Below are 20,673 nucleotides of genomic sequence, written 5' to 3' on the forward strand. Positions count from 1 at the left end.
GAAATGTTTGAATAGAGTAAACTGGCTGTTCGTTTTTTCTCAAATATTCATGTACCAGAATTGGCAAAAAAATTGCTCGGACGTGGAGTTAGAAAACAAACAGGACTTTTTTTCAGTTTATTTTCCTGTAGAATAATAAATTGTTTAAATTAAATAGATTGTTTTATTTAACCACTGACTTCTAATACTTGCAAATCATATAGCTCTGTAATCTTGTAACTTTGGGTGAAGATTGTTAACGCTTTGTTAACCCTATCCTAAAACGGCTTCTGAAAGGTTGTGTCAAAGAATTATTACCAAAAATTACTCACTCCATAGATATATTAATCATATCTGGGACTGTAAGTAAGATCATGAAAAAAAAAAAAGCCATCGTAAGACTGCTGTTGAAAAAAATCAATCTAGATCTGATCTTTAGGAATTTTCGACCAATTTCAAACCTATCCTTCCTATAATTTCCGGGGGAAGAGTAGTTGTACTCCAAATTTCTGCTCGCCTACAGCTATATGAAGTGGCTGAGATATATCAGTCAGCTTATAGAGAGCTACATAGTACAGAAACTGCACTTTTTCGAGTTCAAAACAAAATTGGATTCTACATGGCATGGGTGAAGATAAAATGTTGCTCGATTTATCTGCAACATTTGATATTGTAGACCACGAAATACTCATCCCAAGACTAAAAACCCGTTTTGACTTACGCCGCACAGTTGGTTTATATCATGTCCACAAAACAAAACAAAAAAGACAAAAAAATAGTTGCTATAAATGGAGATAACTCAGATAATCACCGCCTCGGTTGTTGTGTACCTCTAGGATCTGCCCCAGGTCCTATATTGTTTACTTTAACTTTACTACGTATACCGTACTGTTGGAAGGCATCATCCTAGACATCAACTAAATTTTCATCTGTATCCACATGATACTTAGTTGTGTTTGTCATTTAAGCCAGTTAATCAATTAGCAATGGATAGTGCAATGCAAAGATTATCAGCATGCATATTTGATATTAAAGTATAAATAGGTAGTAAGTTGGCTAAGGCATCAGACTCCCGTTGAGATACTACCGCTAGAGAGTTATTGGATCCTTTGACTGGCCAGACAGTAATATATTAGATCCCTCTCTCTGGTTACGGCTCATTTTTTTCTTTGCCAACACATACACAGAATAGTCTGGCCTATTCTTTACACATTCTCGTCTTTCCTCATACACCTAACAACATAGATTACCAAACACTTCTTCAGTCAAGGGGCTAATATCTGTACTGTATTTGTTCAGTGGCTACTTTCCTCTTGGTAAAGGTAGAAGAGACTCTTTAGCTATGGTAGGCAGCTCTTCTAGGAGAAAAACACTCCAAAATCAAACCATTCACTCTAGTCTTGGGTAGTGCCATAGCCTCTGTACCATGGTCTTCCACTGTCTTGGGTTAGAGTTCTCTTGCTTGAGGGTACACGTCTTAGGCACACTATTCTATCTTATATATATATATATATATATATATATATATATATATATATATATATATATATTTATACTTTTTAAAAAAAAAACATTTCTTCCTCTTGTTTATTGAAATGGTGTGTTGGGCAGGCTTAATACAAAGGCCATGGATGTCTGGTGGTTTACCAAGAGGTTGTCTTTTCCTTATCTGATTCTTTTACATTTTAAAACCATCCTTACTGTCCTCCCTTCAATTGAAGTAGCTATCCTGGAGGGTATTTAGCCATGCATATCGGCTCGTCCATGTTGACCAGTTTTTCCGACTTTTTTTAAAATCTATGGGTTTGTTCAATCACTTTATTTATATTCTGTACATATTGTTCTTGTTATCATTCGTTTTTATCACCATCAATTCTCATGCTCTCTGGAGACATTGAGCGAAATCCGGGACCAGTTCGTCCTAGATTTCGTCAATATCGTCTACTGTATTGCAATATTCGTGGTCTTCACGCAAATATTCAAGACCTTACAGTTGCGTCCAGACAGTATGATATTCTTTTGTGCTCAGAAACTTTGGTTTCTAATATGAGGCACTCATCTGAGGAATGGCAGTGTATATTAGGACTGAGTACCTTGCTTCTCATAAGTCCTGCTTTGAATGTGGATGTCATGAGATTCAGGTAATAAAAGTTTGTGGCACGTATAAAAACTTATATTTGTGTTCGATCTACCGAAATCCGGACATGGATGATTCTATCTTTGATTTTCTTCTTACCATTATGGCTAAGATACAAGAAGATGATAGAAAGTCCTCTTTTGTCTTTGCTGGTGATTCCAATGCTCACCATAGGCAATGGTTAAATTCTGTTTCTCCTGCCGATCGCCATGGCTTAAGACCTTTAGACTTTGCCTCTGAATCAGGCTGTGAGCAAATCATAAGTGAAGATACTCACAGGACTGGTAACTGCTTGAACCTCGTATACACTGACTCCCCAGGCGTTATAACAAGTATGGTTGGTTCTCCAGTTGGGACATCTGATCAAGCCTTGATTTCATTAGTAGTAAAGACTGAGCAGCCTGTCCCTGATGTATCCTACTCATCTAATATTTATATGAAATCTCAAGGAGACTGAAATGGGATTTTGCATGATCTTTTGGGCTTGAATTGGTCACAATTGTATAGTAGTGTTGATCCTGTAGTCCCTTTCAATGAGAATCTAGTCCGCATAATTGATAGGCATATCCATTCTCGTGTACTAAGGTACCGAGTGAAGGACAAACCATGGTTCAATGATGATTGTAGATGTTGTGACGGGCCGAGAGAGGAGTTGTGAACTCAAAGGCAGATTGGAAACGACTGAGTTATATATTAAGGAACACTCTTCTTTATATACAAAACCTCAAGGCAACAGGCCATAACATGTTCGAGAGACAGACAAAGTTCAGAGCAAAACAGGAGACATGAATTTTCATGTTCGTTTTAGTGCGAGGGAAGAGCGAAGATACAAGCATAATATATACAAAAGGAATTATGTACAATTGTGTGACACACGGTTGGTACATGGCTCCCCCTCTAAAAATGACATACTGAACATGTTAAATAGGTGCCCTGAATCTGGAGAGGTAGTAGTAAACTGCGCCGATTAGCGGCAGTGAGTGGCTGTAGAAGTCGTTGGTTGGGGTGCGAGCGAGTGGTGGATGATGGTTGGCTGTGTTGCCGCTCCGGCTCGTCACGGGGTAGGCGAGTGTGTCCTACGGCATTCATAAGCGTGTGTGTCCTACGGCATTCATAGGCGTGTCCTACGGCATTCATAGGCGAGTGTGTCCTACGGCATTCATAGGCGTGTGTCCTACGGCATTCATAGGCCTATGGAATTGTGTGACACACGGTTGGTACAATGTGCTTATTTGGAGAATCAGAAGGCCTATCATCTTTGGAAGGGTAACAGGTCAGATTTTACCTGGAATAACTATACTCAGCTTGGAGCTTTTGCTCAGAGTTTATGCTTCAACTGAAAGAGAATACAATTTAACCATAAAAGAAACCCTTTCTGGTACAACCCAGGAACATAAGTGGTGGACTACCGTTAAATCTGCACTCTTTGGTGTAGATGCAACAGTTCCTCCTTTACTTAAACCAGATGGCTCTGTCACCCACTGTCCAAAGAAAAAGGCAACCCGTTTGGCAGATGTGTTTGACAGCAAGCAGAGTAATGAGAAACTCAAACTTCCTCATTCATGTTTTCCTGAGGCTAAACTAACTAGTTTAGCTTTTTGATCTCGTGAAATTAAAGCTCTGTTGATGGACCTTGAGGTGTAGATCCAAAATGGTATTTTTCCTTTGTTTTTATAAAGACTCCAGATTTCTTAGCTCCAAAGTTATTTGTTATTTTGCGCAAATTCGCAAGAAGAGTAAGTTTTAGTACTTGTTGGAGAATTGGTAATGTTACTCCACTATGTAAATGTATTTGTGGTAGCTCAAGTCCAACTGATTACCGCCCAATTTCCATAACTCCCATATTATCTAAAATTTTTGAACGTCTTTTGGCAAAACGTCTTAATAGGTTTGCTGAAGGTAATCATCTGTTCCCTAGTTTGCAATTTGGTTTTCGTAAAGGCCTTAGAGCATATGATGCCCTTCTTACAGTCTCCAATGCTGTACAGAAATCCCTTGATTGTGGTCAGGAAGTTCGTATGATTGGCCTTGATTTTAGTGCTGCCTTTGACCCTGTTAATCAGAAGACCCTTGTTTTCAAACTGAAACAGTTGGGAGTGGGTGGGTCGTTTCTCAGCATCATTATAGAATTTTTAAGTAATAGATCGCAAAGAGTTGTTGTTGATGGGTACCATAGTGAGTATGGAAATGTGATATCTGGTGTTCCTCAGGGTAGTGTTCTTGGCTCATTACTTTTCACTCTATATACACATGACATGTGGTTTAGTCTAGAAAACAAGCTTGTTGCATATGCAGATGATGCTACTCTTCTTGCATCAATTCCATCTCCTAAATGTAGATCTGGGGTTGCTGAATCCCTTAATAGAGATCTAGCTAAAATTAGTGCATGGTGCAAATTATGGGGTATGAAGTTGAATCCTAACAAAACTCAGAGTATGATTGTAAGTTGGTTGATGAAATTGACTCCTCAACATCCTGAGCTCAGCATTTATAATATTTCTTTAACTTTGTATGACTCTTTTAAAAGTTTTGGTGTGATTCTCGACTGCATATTTACTTTTGAGAAACACATTAGGTCTGTGTCTTCTTCAATTGCACAAAAAATTGGCTTATTGAGAAAATTTTTTAAGATTTTTGGTGAGCAATCTATTCTGAAGAAGTGTTTTAATTCTTTCATTTTACCTTGTTTCGAGTATTGTTCTCCTCTCTGGTCTTCAGCTGCTGATTCTCATTTTAATTTGTTGGACAGGAACTTACAGTCTATTGAATATCTTATTCCTAATCTGGATATTAATCTCTGGTACCGTCGTTCTATTAGTTCATTGTGCATTGCATAAGAGCTTTTATAATTCTGACCATCCTTTACATTCTGAGCTTCCCGGACAGTTCCATCCTGTTCGTAATACTAGGTATGCAGTTATTTCTAATAGTCAGGCCTTCTCCATCACGAGGCTCAATACTCTACAGTACTCTAGAAGTTTTATTCCATCTGTGACCAAGTTGTGGAATGATCTTCTTAATCAGGAAGTTGAATCAGTCGAACTTCAAAAGTTCAAACTTGCAGCAAATCTGTTCATGTTGAGCAGGCTTACATAAGTCCTTTTATAGTTTATATACCAAATATCTGTTTTAATGTTGTTAATGTTTTTGAAATATTTTATTTTAATTTTCATTACTTCTTATTTTGTTTATTTATTTCCTTATTTCCTCTCCTCACTAGGCTATTTTTCCCTGTTGGAGCCCTTGGGCTTATAGCATCGTGCATCTACAACTATGGTTGTAACTTAGCTAGTAATGATAAAAATAATAAATGAACTCAAACAAATTCAAATTGAATGATGATAAAACCGAAGGTTTGGTAACTGGAAGAAATCAACAGAGAGCTTACAATTACAACATCATTACACATCAGTTCTTGTAATGTTTCGATTACCTGATCAGCTAGAAACATTGGTGTTATACAAAATAGGCTGCCGAAATTAATAACAATGTACTATCATAACTTATTTTAAGGCATGCGATGATTAAAGTAGAACTTAAGATTTTCAATAAGATTGTTGCTTGTTGTTAGTGGAAAAATTATATTTTAATCCTATTTTACTTCGAAGATATGTGGATGACACATTCATTGTTTTTAAACGAGAGAATGGTACAATAAAATTCTTCAATTATCATGACTCTCAACATGCTACTATAATTCCAGCTGTGACCAGATTGCGGAATGATCTTCTTAAGCAGATAGTTGAATCAGTGGAACTACAGGAGTTCAGACTTGCAACGAATGATTCATGTTGAACAGTCTCTTACTTATCATAAGATATTTTATATTCTCTGTTCGTCACTTCTCATATACTGTAGTTCATTTATTTCCTAACGGGGTTTATAGCATTCTTCTCTTCCAACTAGGGTTGTAGCTTACCTCGTAATTATTACGATCCCTCAAATACGGAAGTGAGGCTGTTTGCCCATCGTGTTCTCGCTTCTGCCGTCACTTATGCTCATTGTATTCTGGTAACAAATGCAGTGTCTTTGTTCTGGTAACGGTTTTTGCTGGCGGGCAATAACTGATAATGTTGTGATGGCCTATTGTAACGTTCCTGTCTGGTGATCGCCTAACCAGGGTCTGAGTCCCGCTCAAACTTGTTAGTTCCTTTAGTGGCTGCAACCTCACCATCCTTGTGAGTTAAGGATGAGGGAGACTATAGGTCCAGAGAGGGGCTTGGGTGCTGATCATATGTATACATGGTCAGTTTCTAGGGCATCGTCCTGGTTGCAAGGGCGATGTCACTACCCTTGTCTCTGCCATTCATGAGTGGCCTTTAAATCTTTAAAACCCACTAAAGAGTCCTTGTAGGTGGTAGGTTGGCAAGGGCACCAGCCAACCGTCGAGATACTACCGCTAGGGAGTTATGTGGTCCTTTGGCTGGCCAGACAGTACTATATTGGATCCTTCTCTCTAGTTACGGTTCACTTGCCGTTTGCTACACATACAGCGAATTCTCTGGCATTTTCTTTACAGATTCTTCTCTGTCTCCATATACCTGACAAAACTGAGATTACCAAACAATTCTTCATCCCCCAAGGGATTAACTACTGCACTGTAATGAGCTGAGTGAGAGCTTGACCGTGACTTGGGCGTGAGCGTGAGTGCCAGGTGTAAATCAGCCCTAATTGTTTAGTGGCTACATTCCTCTTGGTAAGGGTAGAAGAAACTCTTTGGCTATGGTAATCAGCTTTTCTAGGAGAAAGACACTCCAAAATCAAACCATTGTTCTCTAGTCTTGGGTAGTGCCATAGTCTCTATACCATGGTCTTCCACTGTCTTGGGTTAGACTTCTCTTGCTTGAGGGTACACTCAGGCACACTGTGCTATCTAATTTCTCTTCCTCTTGTTTTGTTCAAGTTTTCATAGTTTATATAGGAAATATTTATTCTAATGTTACTGTTCTTAAAATATTTTATTTTTCCTTGTTTCCTTTCCTCACTGGGCTATTTTCCCTGTTGGGGCCCCTGGGCTTATAGCATCATACTCTTCCAACTAGGGTTGTAGCTTAGTAAGTAGTAATAATAATAACAACTGCTCTATGGTTGTGTACAAATGTGCATCCGAAGTGTATTTTGGAATAAATGTGTAATTCAACAAAACTGTTGTCTACCACAACTTTAAACATTATGTGCAATAGTTCAAGGATCTCCCGACTCCACTGAATAAGCCTCCTGGGTTCTCTAAAAGAGAACTTTGTCAGGACTCTTGTAATACTAATTTTTGTCATGCTGATTTTAATATATCATGTAAAGCTCGATTTGAGACTGAGCTTAGATGGCTAGAAACATTTGATTCAGAAAAAAGTTTAAACCCAGTCAAAACTTTGATAGCCTCGCTTTCAGAAAAAAAAATGATTTTAATGATTTATTCTAATTTCAATATAAATTCATAGTTCCCTAGATCTTTATTAGTCATTTTAATTTGTATAAATATATTTTTCAGTTTCACAGAATTTGATGATGAACTAATGTCCTAAACGTTGTTTCTAAAATGATAAAAAGGAGGAAAATTTATCGATTTGTTTTAGTACTGTAGTTCCTCGTTTGACTTTTTTTTTTAGAATTAAATAACCACCATTGTTCGAAAACACACTATTTCAAAATACCGCAACGACAGAAATAAACGGAATAGTGCAAGAGATGGTAGAAGTCAGATGAGGAAACCTTATAAACACTACAGTAGCCTACAGTTTACAGTATAAAATGAAAATGGAAGAAATAGAAAGGTGTGCAAAAAAAAAAAAAAAGGAAATAGAAGATAGAGTCAAGGAAACAGATAAGAATGTATCTATATAATGGAAGATGACAAACTTAATATTCATGGAAGGAATGACAGAATGTGATATACAGAGGGATTTAGCACAAGAGAGGCTATTTTAATGGTGCAAGTTGGACTTGAAATTCTAGTTCTCACATGTAACTTTAAAAGAATGGAGATTACAAAAGCTGTGAGCAATGCGGCGTAGAGGAGGAAAGGACACAGCACCTGCAAATGCAAAAAAAAAAAAAAATCCAGGTCAACACGAAAAAATAGTGCTAATGATTTACAATGTGTGAGGCCAAGAGTAGGTTGTGACTCAAATGCGAGATGAAAGCAACTGAGTACTTTATTATAGACACATCGAGTATATATACACACTAGGTCCTGTCAAGAAGGTCAAAAAATACAACATGCTATTTCTTGTCCAACCAGCAACCGGTTCTGTTAACAGTTAACAATGAGAAATAGGCAGACAGGTTCATGTAAGTTGCTGTCAGTGTGAGGGGAGAGCGAAGATACAAAGGATGATATATACAAAAAAGAGAAATGTCGTTACTATGTACGATCGTGTGACACATGGGTGGTACATGGCTCCCCCCCTAAATATGACATACTGTACATGTTAAATAGGGCACCCTGATCTAGAGAGGCGAACTGAAGGTGGGTTATCTGGCAGGAGATAAGCAGGTTTTAGACGATCAATGGAGACCCAGTCTTCTTTGTCATGAATGTTTAATAGGAATGCTTTCGGATTGCGTCGGATCACAAGGAAAGGGCCCGTGTAAGGGGGCGTTAGCGGTGGCTAGCTAGTGTCGTTGCTTAGGAAGACATGCGTTGCAGAGTGCAAGTCTGTCGGTATGTGATGCTTTGCTTGGGGCTTGTAAGTCTCGTGGCATGGAGTAAATTTTCCAACGACGTGACGTATGTGCTGGAGATTGTCGGAGGAGGTTGCAGAAGGAAATAATTTGGCAGGAACGACCAACGGATCGCCATACACTATTTCAGCTGCCAAGACGTCCAGGGCATCTTTAGGAATGGTCCTTAGTCCCAGGAGGACCCAGGGAAGCTGAGTAAACCAGTTGGAGTCCTTGCAGCGGGACATCAAAGCTGCTTTGAGGGTGCGATGAAAACGTTCAACCATTCCATTGGCAGCGGGGTTGTAGGTAGTTGTCTGATGTACGGTGATGCCCAGGAGATTCGCTAATGATGTCCACAATTGAGAGGGGAAAGTGGTACCCCTGTCAGAAGTAATATGCTCAGGGATACCAAATCTTGTTAACCATCCTGAGAGTAAGGCAGATGTACATGAGGCGGACGTTGCAGTTTCCATGGGAATGGCTTCAGGCCAATGAGTGGAGCGGTCAATGCCGTAAAGAGGTAACGATGTCCTTGTGATGTGGGTAGGGGGCCTACAACGTCAACGTAAATGTGGGTGAAATGACGCGGAGATTGAGGAAAGGTGCCCACTCCTGAATCCATGTGTCGGTGTACTTTAGAAGTTTGGCAAGAAATACAGGCACGGACCCAATCCTTAGCATCCTTAGTAATGCTGTGCCAAATGAACTTCGTCTTCAGCAGCTGTGCAGTAGAACAGCACGAGGGATGTGAAAGGCTGTGAATGAAATCAAACACCTGTCGGCGCACGGGAGCAGGAATCCACAGTCCCGATCTACCAGTACTGACGTCACAGAGGAGGGTGGTGTTGGAGTCGTCGAGGGGACGTCTTTCCAACGGAGGGATGTGCAGGATGTCCTACATGCTTGATACTCTGGATCCTGTCGTTGGGCTTCAGCCAAGGGGTTGTAATCCAATCCCAGTTGAACGGCAGCCAACGTGTTTCTTGACAGGGCATCGACAATGGGATTCATTTTCCCTGGGACGTGTTGAAGGGTGCAATTGTATTCAGCCACAGCACAGAAATGTCGGCGTTGACGGGCGGACCAGGCGTCAGACTGTCGAGTGAAAGCGTGCACCAAAGGCATGTGGTCTGTGCGAATGATGAAGGGCGTACCTTCTAAGAAATGGCAAAAGTGACGGACAGCCAAGTGCACTGCTAGCAATTCGCGATCGAAGGTAGAATAACCCGATTCTGCCTTGGACAGTTTTCTGCTGAAGAAGGCCAATGAGCAGGGCGAGCCATTGACCACCTGTTTGAGTACTGCACCAATAGCGACGTCGCTGGCATTAGTGGAGAGAAGGAGAGGGGCATGTGGGACGGGAAAAGTGAGAGCAGCAGCAGTTGATAGGGCATTCTTTGCATTGCAGAAGGCCGCTTCTGGAAGGGGATCCCACTTCAGGTCTTTTGGCTTGCCTTTGAGGGAGGCGTAGAGGGGAGCAAGAGTGGCGGCAATGGCTGGCAGAAAACAGTGATAATAGTTGATCATGCTCAAGAATTCCTGCAGTGGTTTGATGGTCGAGGGCGTGGGGAAGTTCTAAACAGCTGCTACCTTCTCAGGGAGGGGATGGACTCCTTCAGGAGTGATGCGGTGCCCTGAGAACGACATTTCGTTGGCGCCAAAGGTACACTTGTCGTACTGGACTACAAGGCCATTTTGTTGTAGGCGGTCAAGCACAATGCGCAGGTGACGGAGGTATTCCTCTTTTGGGGAAGAGACCACAAGTATGTCGTCCACGTAACATACACAGAAGGGGAAGTCCCCTAAGATGCCACCCATGAGACGTTGAAAAGTGGTCCCAGCATTACGAAGGGCCAAAACAGGAGTAATTGAAGGTGTATGTACTGAAGGGAGTGGTGATGATAGTCTTAGGGATGTCTTCTGAGTTCATAGGCACCTGATAATACCCCTTCAGGAGGTCAAGCGTAGAGAAAACCTTCGCTTTGTGCAGGTAAGAGGTCACGTCGGCGATCCGGTTCCGTTTGCATGTTCAGGTGCCTGTAATCCCCACACGGATGGAGGGAGCCGTCTTTCTTCAGGACAATGTGTAAGGGTGACGACCATAGGCTGGAGGCCTTTTGGCAAAAGCCTATTTCTTCCATTTTGGTGAACGTCTGTTTGGCGGCTGCCAATTGATCCGGTCCAAGACGTCTGAATTTGGCGAAGACTGGGGGTTCCGTTGTCTTGATATGGTGATAAATACTGTTTGGCAGGAGCCGTGGGCGTTTGGCAAAATTCTGGATGGAAAGCTTCTTGGGTACGACGTGAGGAGGTGGCCGTAGGCATCCGTAGGTGTGCTGATGTGGAGAGCGAGGTTGGACGGGGCAGGTTGAAGAAGTGTCGACAAGTACGAGTCTGCATTGACCAATCGTCGGTGGGCGACATCGACCAGAAGGTGGAAGTGAGAGAGGAAATCCGCACCGAGGATTGGCAATGTGACGTCAGCAACGAGAAACTTCCAATTAAATTTGCCGTTTCCAAATGATAATTTGAGGTTCTTGTAACCATAGGTGGGTATCGCAGATCCGTTGGCAGCTACCTGGCGGACATCAGCAGACTTAGACAGACTACGTTGTGTCCTGAAGAGTTCCCTTGGCAAAAGAGAACGACAAGCACCCGCGTCTACCAAAAATCGCACGCCCGTTACTGCCTCATGTAAAAAGAAAAGATTAGAAACACGGGAGGCCACCGCCACGAGCGATGGCCTACTTACACGTTTTTTGGCCACTGACAATCCTTGGCACATTTCTTCGCGGCAGCCCCGAATCTGGAGTGGTAGTAGCAAAACTGCGGCCGATGGGCGACAGTAAGTGGCTGTAGAAGTCGTTGCCTGGGGCACGAGCGAGTGGTGGGTGATGGGTGGCTTTGTCGCTGCTCTGGCACGTCACGGGGTAGGCGTGTGTGTCCTATGGAATTCACGTCAGCTTCGGTTGACGTTGAATAGATGTCCTCTTCGTCAGGAGTGGAAGCATTGATGGAGGTCATGAAGGTCGTGAAGTGGCTGTCCATAAGGGCGTCGGCTTTGGTCATCAAGTCCTTTATGGGTAAGCTATCAACATCGGGTATAGCAGCGCGTACAGGTTCGGGTAAACGGCGTACCCAAAGGGCATGAAGTAGGTTCACCTCATGAGGAGAGTCGTCTGCGGCAGGTTGCAGGCGAGTAATACTGGTCATTTCCCTGAGGGCGAGCGAAGCCCTTTGGTCCCCCAACGGTTGTTGAGAGAGATGAAAAAGCTTTGCTATACGGGTGGCTGGCGATGGCGAGTACTGCTGCAGAAGGTATGTTTTGAGGGCGTCATACGCTATTGGGGTGTCTCCTTGTTCACAAAGCCAGTCTGAGATTTCCGGGAAGGTGTCCTCGGGTATCGCCGCGAGAACATAATCTGGTTTGGTTGTTGAGCGAGTCACGCCCTTGATGCGGAACTGGACTTCTGCGTGATGAAACCAAGCAAACGCCTCTCCACTGGCGAACGACGAAAGTTTCAATGGGGCGGCCATAGTAACAGTGAGAGGGGGGGGAGGCGAGAGGAGCGAGTCGACTTCCGGGGTCACCAATGTGACGCCCAAGAGTAGGTTGTGACTCAAAGGCGAGGCGAAAGCAACTGAGTACTTTATTATAGACACATTGAGTATAGATATACACTAGGTCCCGGCAAGAAGGTAAAAAAATACAACATGCTATTTCTTGTCCAACCGGCAACTGGTTCTGTTAACAGTTAACAATGAGAAATAGGCAGATAGGTTCATGCAAGTTGCTGTCAGTGTGAGGGGAGAGCGAAGATACAAAGGATAATATATTTAAAAAAAAGAAATGTCGTTACTATGTACGATCATGCAATACACGTTTGGTACAAATGCAACGGAAATAAGGAAACGAAGTGGATGGAAGGAAATGCTGTAAGGGTAGGTTACAACTGCTAATGATGATCTGTCCGTATAAGTACATCAGCCCAGATACAACTAAGATCTTACTATGGAGCTTTTAGCGCTTGTTGGAGAATGGGTAATGTTACTTCATCAAGTAAATGTGTTTGTGGTACCTCAAGTCCAACTGATTACCGACCAATTTCCATAACTCCCATATTACCTAAAGGTTTTGAATGTCTACTGGTAAAACGTCATAATAGGTTTGCTGAATGTAATCATCTGTCCCCTCTTTTGCAATTTGGTTTTTGTAAAGACCTTATAGCATGTGATGCCCTTCTTACAATTTTCAATGTTGTACAGAAATCCCTTTACTGTGGTCAGGAAGTTTGCAAGATTGGCCTTGGTTTTAGTGCTGCCTTTGACCGTGTTAATCATGAGACCCTTGTTTTCAAACTCAAACAGTTGAGAGTGGGTGGATCATTTCTCAGCATCATTATAGAATTTTTAAATAATAGATTGCAAAGAGTTGTTGTTAATGGGCACCATAATGAGTATAGGAATGTGATATCTGGTGTTCCTCAGGGTAGTGTTCTTGTCCCATTACTTGTCATACTATATACACATGACATGTAGTTTGGTCTAGAAAACAAATTTGTTGCATATGCAGATGATGCTACTCTCTTTGCATTAATTCCATCTCTTGAATGTAGGTAGATCTGGGGTTGCTGAATCCCTTAATAGAGATCTAGCTAAAATTAGTGCATGGTACAAATTATGGGGTATGAAGTTGAATCCTAACAAAACTCAAAGTATGATTGTAAGTAGGTCTAGGAAATTGGCTCCTCAACATCCTGATCTCAGCATTGCTAATGTTTCTTTAACTCTGTGAGACTTTTAAAATTCTAGGTGTGACTCTCGACAGCAAATTTACTTTTGAGAAACACATTAGGTCTGTGTCTTCTCTAACTGCAAAAAAAAAAAAAAATCCTATTGAGAAGGTCTTTTAAGATTTTTTTTGGTGATCAATCTATTCTGAAGAAGTGTTTTAATTCTTTCATTCTACCTTGTTTCGAGTATTGTTCTACTGTCTGATCTTCAGCTGCTGATTCTCATCTTAATTTGTTAGACAGGTACTTACGGTCTATTAAATTTCTTATTCCTGATCTAATAGTAATCTCTGGCACCGTCGTTCAATTAGTTTGTTATGGATGTTGCATAAGTTCTTTATGATTCTGCTCATCCTTTACATTCTGGTCTTCTCGGACAGTTCCATCCTGTTTATAATACAGACATGCAGTTAATTCTAATAGTCAGGCCTTCTCCATCATGAGGCTCAATATTACACAGTAATCTAGAAGTTTTATTCCAGCTGTGACCACGTTGTGGAATGATCTTCCTAATCGGGTAGTTAAATCGTATTCGGTAGAGCTTCCAACGTTCAAATGTGCAGCAAATGTTTTTATATTGAATACGCTGACATAAGTTTTTTTTAATTTATATATGAAATATCTGTTTTGATGTTACTGTACGTTTTTAAAATATTTGATTAATTGTTAATCATTTCTCATATTGTTTATTTATTTACTTTCCTCGCTTGGCTATTTTTTCCCTGTTGAAGCCCTTGGGCTTATAGTGTCTTGCTTTTCCGACTATAGTTGTTGGTTAGCTAATAATAATAATAATAATAATAATAATAATAATAATAATAATAATAATATGGAAGTGCGTAAGACGGACAGAGATTGGAGTCTACCTTACCAAAATATGTCCCGTGCATATGGTGCTGGGTGACCTCCAAAGGGAAATAGAAAATGGGCAATGGATAGATGAAACAGGTATGCTACTACTTAACAACACAATTAAGTACGGCCATTACCCCACCTATAACAACAACACTTAACAGAAGACATTTTCCTCTCTTCAAATAACAGACCCCTGCAAAAGGTCTCAAAAGTGGACTAGCTTAGATAAGTGAGGTACAATCGCGAAAATGAGTTCCCGTAACAATTGTGGTAAGACATCTCTCCAAGTTCTAACTTGCACTCTTCGCAGTAGTAGTCTACTACTCAAGTGTTGTGAATAAACGGCGTTTGTCTTGTGCGAGTAATAAGTGGCGAATAGGTTCACTGATATTCAAGAAGTGTATGGCAGGCTTATTTTTCAAATAATCAAGACGTGGACGTAAAACTTGAGTGTAACATGTATATGTAACACACGTTAAACCAAGATATCACTGCAAAATGCAAGAAAGAATTAAGATTAATATACGATAGAGGCCCTTAATTATTATCGTTTCAATACAATTCATTAGTAAAAAATTCTCGAACAAGTTTAACTTTCCAGGTAAGTTTATTTAGACTCAACGCAACCTAACGAGAGAAAAAAAATATTCTGGTAAGCAGACATACAGATAAAAAGTGTTTTATTATACTTTAAACAAATGCTGTTTAGTCTTCATACGAAGGATATGATACAACCTGGGGTTCGGGGGTATTCATTACACGGTCCCCATCAGAATTCGACTTAAGCTGCTCAGTTAAACAAGATGTAGTTGATGTAGGCTACAGGTAGAATATTGAATAGTAGCAAAATATAAGAGATGTTATGTTTGAGTTACAAATTTCAAATAATTTAATAAAACTAAAGCACTGTTCTAAAATGAATTCGGGTAGGTCTTAATGATTAGCACTATATGGCAGGTATTATTTTACCCATGTTTAGCAATTCCCGTATCAGTTAAAATTGATACGCCTGGGAAATGGCAATAGAAAAACTGTACAAGACAATTAGCATTTAAAAGATGTCAGCTAACACATGCGGTACTGAACGCAATCAATGATTGTTCTGTACTCGGGAACAAAGATAATGAATGGTCTTTGGCTTCAAACATGAAGAGCAATGCTTATATTTACCGTTAAACATCACGCCAGCTTATCCTACAACAAAGGTTTAACGGTTCGTTGGGTATGGTCACGAAAGACAATTATCTTTTATAACTACGTAACAATGCCACTCTAATGAAGTGGACTAGTTAAGCTACAGCCTCTTTTAAAATGGCCTGAAGCCTAAAGATAATATTGCCATAACAAAATAAGAGTGACGTTCGTTACAGTTATAAAGTCATCATGTTTCCACTGTACAGTATGAGCCACATTAGACAGACACTGAAGGAATGTGAGAGTGAGAGTTGCGTTCATTTACGTTTCGGCGAAGATGATAACATAGTTGCGTTTTTAGTGTAATCCAGAATTTTTCACAAAATAAATAAATGCATCTGTATTTGTCATAAATCCTATTATTAACACCATATAGTACTTTTATAAATAGTCAAATCAAACAAGGTAGGTTATTATATATAGCATTGCGTCATTGACAAGTGACAATATCATTTTTGGTTAAAACTTTTCTCTATATAAGGTAGGAAATGATTGTTGATCCTATTGGCACACTAAAGTATTGCCTTAAATGAATCAATAATGTGTGATTTCATTAATATGTACCGAACAGTAGACAATTTTAAGGTGGTTTCGATTCTTATTTCTGTATGAAAACTTTTAACAATGAAAGTTTTTCATCCAGCCGCCGTTGAGCAACTATTGCAAGTGTCACATTACATATATCTAGTGCTTGATATTTTATAAGAAGTTTGTCACAAAAAAGGATAAAAAGTCCTGTGACGAATTACATGAGGCGCCACAGTCACGTACTTTACAAACACTTTCATCCGATAAGAAAACTTTTCAGGCGAATTAATCGAAATTTTAAAGAATAAGTCGAAGCACAACACAGATGATCAGGACAAATTGTGCCACACTAAAAACAATGATCGCATGAACCCCCATTGTACGCATTGCACTGACATTCGACTTTATATTGGCAATAAAGAAGGAAGAAGAAGAAGAAGGCTGAGGGATTTACATTCGTAATGTCCAACGAAGAGGAAGGTAAATTCATTCTTTTCAAGTGTTATTGCAGAAATTGACTTTGGCTTTGCTCTACTCATTGTTCTTGTTGAACTTATATTCCAGAAAGACTAGCATGAAGTACACTGAATCATGACATGGATTGAAACGATAATATTTTTTTCCGGAAACTTCAGAATAAAAGTCATGGTCGTCACTTCAGAAAATCTAGAAAGACTTCATTGTCATGAGGAAATATTTTGCAGAAATTAATTTGTTAACGGCATAATATTACAGTTAACCTGTCGTAGTTAAACCTTAATGTGTCTTTTAACCGTAACTTCTTTGACATGAAAAGTTATCCTACGAAGATCTTTTTGTTGTTAGCCTACCTCAATGGTATAAACATTACTTTACGAAGAATTCAGTTGCTAGGCTACACTATTGTGCTATTTAATGTCTCAAGCTCGGCCCAAGTCATTATTTTGACAAGCTTTAATCAAGACCAAAGGTAGGCCAGTCGCCTGTCGAAAGTGTTTAGTTACCTGCATAGGGTATTTCGTGTTGATTGCAGGTGTAATGTTGACACCACCTGACCTACCATTGTTTCGGAGTGGCCACCGGGAAAGCAAAGATAATAAACCACTTTTTGATGACTATCTGTAATCTCATTTATTAGATAAGATTAATTGGTGTTATTTTGTTAGGTTCTCATCAAAACTAGCTAATTTAATAAAATTTATTGGAGGAAGTTAATGACAGATCTTTGATTTGAGATGATTTGTATAATTTGTTATGAGTTTCTAAGCAAAAAGGTTGATGAACCCTTTACCACCAGTGATGTGGGCTAATTAGTATGGATAAGATACTAGTAACTCAACATATGCTTTTACTTGTTTGGTAAATATATACAGTACTACCGATTGTCGTACAGTCCTGTCTTCTATGGCTACTGAGATTGGCAGTGTTGTAACAAAATTAATGGTAAAATAGCTTCATATGGTATATCGAATCATAATGAAGAACATTTTCCTTATAAAGAACAACTATTTGACAAGTAATAAAGATATCGCTTGACCCAACAAACTACATTATACCCTAGATATGTTCTAACCTAATATAGCTCCACCTAACCCGATCTAAATTGCAGCATCCTTATTTACTGCAGAACCTTTGCTTCTCCTACCTCCCGTCTCGCACCTGTCCCTTCTCAACCTCCTCCGAATCCCTCTCCATCTCCCACCACCTCTTCCGAGTTCCCCCCATCTACCACCACCACCTCTGAATTCCCCCCCCCCCATCTACCACCACCGGCACCTCCGAGTCCCCCCCATCTACCACGACCGCCTCTGAGCCCCCCTATCTACCACCACCGCCTCAAGAGTTCCCCCTTCTCCTACCTCCTCTTCCCTTCCCCCACCTCCTCTTCTCTTCCCCCACCTCCTCTTCCCTTCTCCCACCTCCTCTTTTTTTCCCACCTCCTCTTCCCGTCTCTCACCTCCTTTATTGATAAACACTTGTCTGTCCATTTTCCTAGCTAATCGAAAATTTAGTTATTTAGGTCACCATTATTGCAAAAAAATTATATCCAATATGGGTCTTGTTTTAACCGAAGGCAATGATAAATAAAGTTCTGTTACTAAAAGTATTTTGTACAATAAGTAAAACTATTCTTGCTTTAGGTTAGGTTAGTTACATGAGCTTATATTAAATGGTCTTGGTTATCTATATTCGTAGCTTGAGAGAAGTAGGTCTTAGTTTTGGTGGATGAATAGATTGTATATGGTAGAAAAGTTGTATATTTATGCTAATATGGAGCACAGGATAGAAGTAAGACTTAATGTTACATGAGCATTTATTTACCGGGTGTAGTGTTTGTATGATAATTTGCCAAAATTCCAATGTTGTCTAGGTCAATTTAGTTAAAGAGATGGTTTCTGGATAGGTTATTTTGTAAGTGACATAATACAAAGGTTATGGTGAGTGCTATTTTGACACGTAGCAGCTGCTAAATATTTTTGTAGGCTTTACTATATTTGTGAAGCTAAGAAATGCCCTCTATTTAATTTAAAATATTGTCAGCCGGCTTCTCAAGCATTAATCCATTAGTCCAGCTATGACCTCTAGTAACATCCCATTCTCTGTCAATTAAATTAGGAGGTATCCCTAATGGAAATAGGTTTTGGATTTCTCTGCTGATTGATGTAGTTAATATCATTCATTCCATTGTGGAGTCATGTTTAGTTTTTATTTGTTCCTACATGTATGCAAGTCTTTTATTCTTTGGAATGGGGAATGCCTTCATTGTAGCTGGAACCTTCATTGAAATTGTTAAAGGTAGTTAACAACAGGTGGTGAGCAAGGACCTGGAGCCCCCACCCAGTCTGTTGTCAAAGATTCTTCCCTTTTGTCATCTGCCACAACGATCACAGATGTACTGTTTAATCTTTTTATGATACTTTTTTAGTCTGAATGGCTTGTGTTGGCTTTGTATTAATGATTAAAGGCAGCAGAAATGTGTATGCATGTGAAAGGGTGGCTACATATTGCATTGGTGTACAGTATGGCTAAACATGCGATAGATCCATACTCAATAGGCACTTTTTGTAGGGGCATGATTGTTCACAATTATCTCCATGTGATGGGTATAGATCCTGGTCTCCAGTTAAAGGATGGGCATAATCTTTAACCCTGGATAGGTACGCTACTCGGACACCCCTTTAAGGGTATACTCGGTCGCGCGTGACCCCGACTCCAAAAAAAATTCAGGAAAAATTTAGTTATGCATCAATCTGTATTGTTTGACTTGCTAAAAATACTTCAAAAAATGCTAAAAACTACTGAAAATATAAATGATTCCCATCTACAAAATAACTATTTATTGGAAATATATTAAAAATTTAAGTATACAAAAAAAAGACGACGTAAATATTCACAAAAAATAGAAATATACATACACACATAAATCCCTTTAGGGACACCTTCTTAGATGGCAAAGCAACAGCGTGTAATTGCTGGAAATGAGTTGGACCCATAGAAGTCAAGATCTGAAATGAGAAAAAAAGGGTAACTTTTTTTTGGCCAAAAAAATTTGTCCAAATTTCATGAATGTTTTTGGGTACCCAAATGAAATAGGAAGAGGCTAATTTTTTTTTATAGAATAAACTCATATTATCCTAGAACAGAAATACATAATGAAATGTGCACTAAGATGTAATTTACTGTTATATCAGGGGCGAAATCTAAAGGTCATTTTTTGACGGCCTAGTTTCACAATGTAAATTTCTTATTAAAATCATTGTATCTCCTATAAAATATGATATTTATGCATTAAAATATACCAAAATATCACGAATTCTATACAGAACAAGAATATGTAGAGATATGCCAACTTACCTTTCGGGTACAGTATGTCAACAAAATGGCCGCAGACCGCAACAACTCTTACAGCCCAATCTACCACTTGAAATGAAGAATGGGTATGCAAGCTCCATATTATCATCAACATCTCTTTTTAACTCCATTAGAAGTGTGTTGATGACATCCATGCCGAGGGAATACTGCCTGCTGGCCATTATTGAAGATAAATTCAAAATAAATAGAAAAAAATCAGAAATTTGCAAAAAATATTAAAAATTCAGAAATTAGCATTTGAGGGAAAATGAACCTCATGGCAATATATGGCATCTAAGCCAAAACCAATGTCATGCAAGTGGTAGACACACCATCCACCCACACTTTCCAACTATAAAGAACCAAACAAGTATCAACACTGTTTGACAATTTATAATTATGTAATAACTTTGCTGTTTGATCACTTACCCCTATAAAGGTATTTCAGGGTCGAGGTCGACCCCTGGGGGGGGTAAAAAAACGGGGAAGGAGGGAAGTTAGACGGAAATCAGTCCTAAAGCAGACAATGGCATGTAGACTAGTCACCCCTTGCAGGTCGATCACTTCCATATTCGAGACAGCTGATGATTTATGGGGAAAAAACAGGTTTTGAAAATGCTGTAGGGGTCGCGTACGACCCATCATACCTTACCAGGGTTAAGGAAGATGGAAGGCTAAGGCTTCTGAAATGCC

General features: G+C 39.7%; 1 protein-coding gene across 2 annotated transcripts in view; it reads left to right on the top strand.

The window, feature by feature from the left end:
- Positions 1-14,573: 14,573 nt before the first annotated feature.
- The window catches only part of LOC137657912 (ubiquitin domain-containing protein UBFD1-like), a 194,548-nt gene continuing 188,448 nt past the window's right edge, over positions 14,574-20,673 (top strand). The window contains exon 1 of one of the 2 annotated variants that reach the window (XM_068392568.1): positions 14,574-14,697. In XM_068392568.1, coding sequence (XP_068248669.1) covers positions 14,676-14,697 — 22 coding nt within the window. In that variant the 5' untranslated portion in view covers positions 14,574-14,675. Of the gene's footprint in view, positions 14,698-16,393; positions 16,630-20,673 lie in introns of those variants that run through there. The other variant, XM_068392569.1, reaches the window with a different exon arrangement.

The sequence above is a fragment of the Palaemon carinicauda genome, chromosome 18 (genome assembly GCF_036898095.1).
Source record: "Palaemon carinicauda isolate YSFRI2023 chromosome 18, ASM3689809v2, whole genome shotgun sequence".
Taxonomy (NCBI): Eukaryota; Metazoa; Arthropoda; class Malacostraca; order Decapoda; family Palaemonidae; genus Palaemon; species Palaemon carinicauda.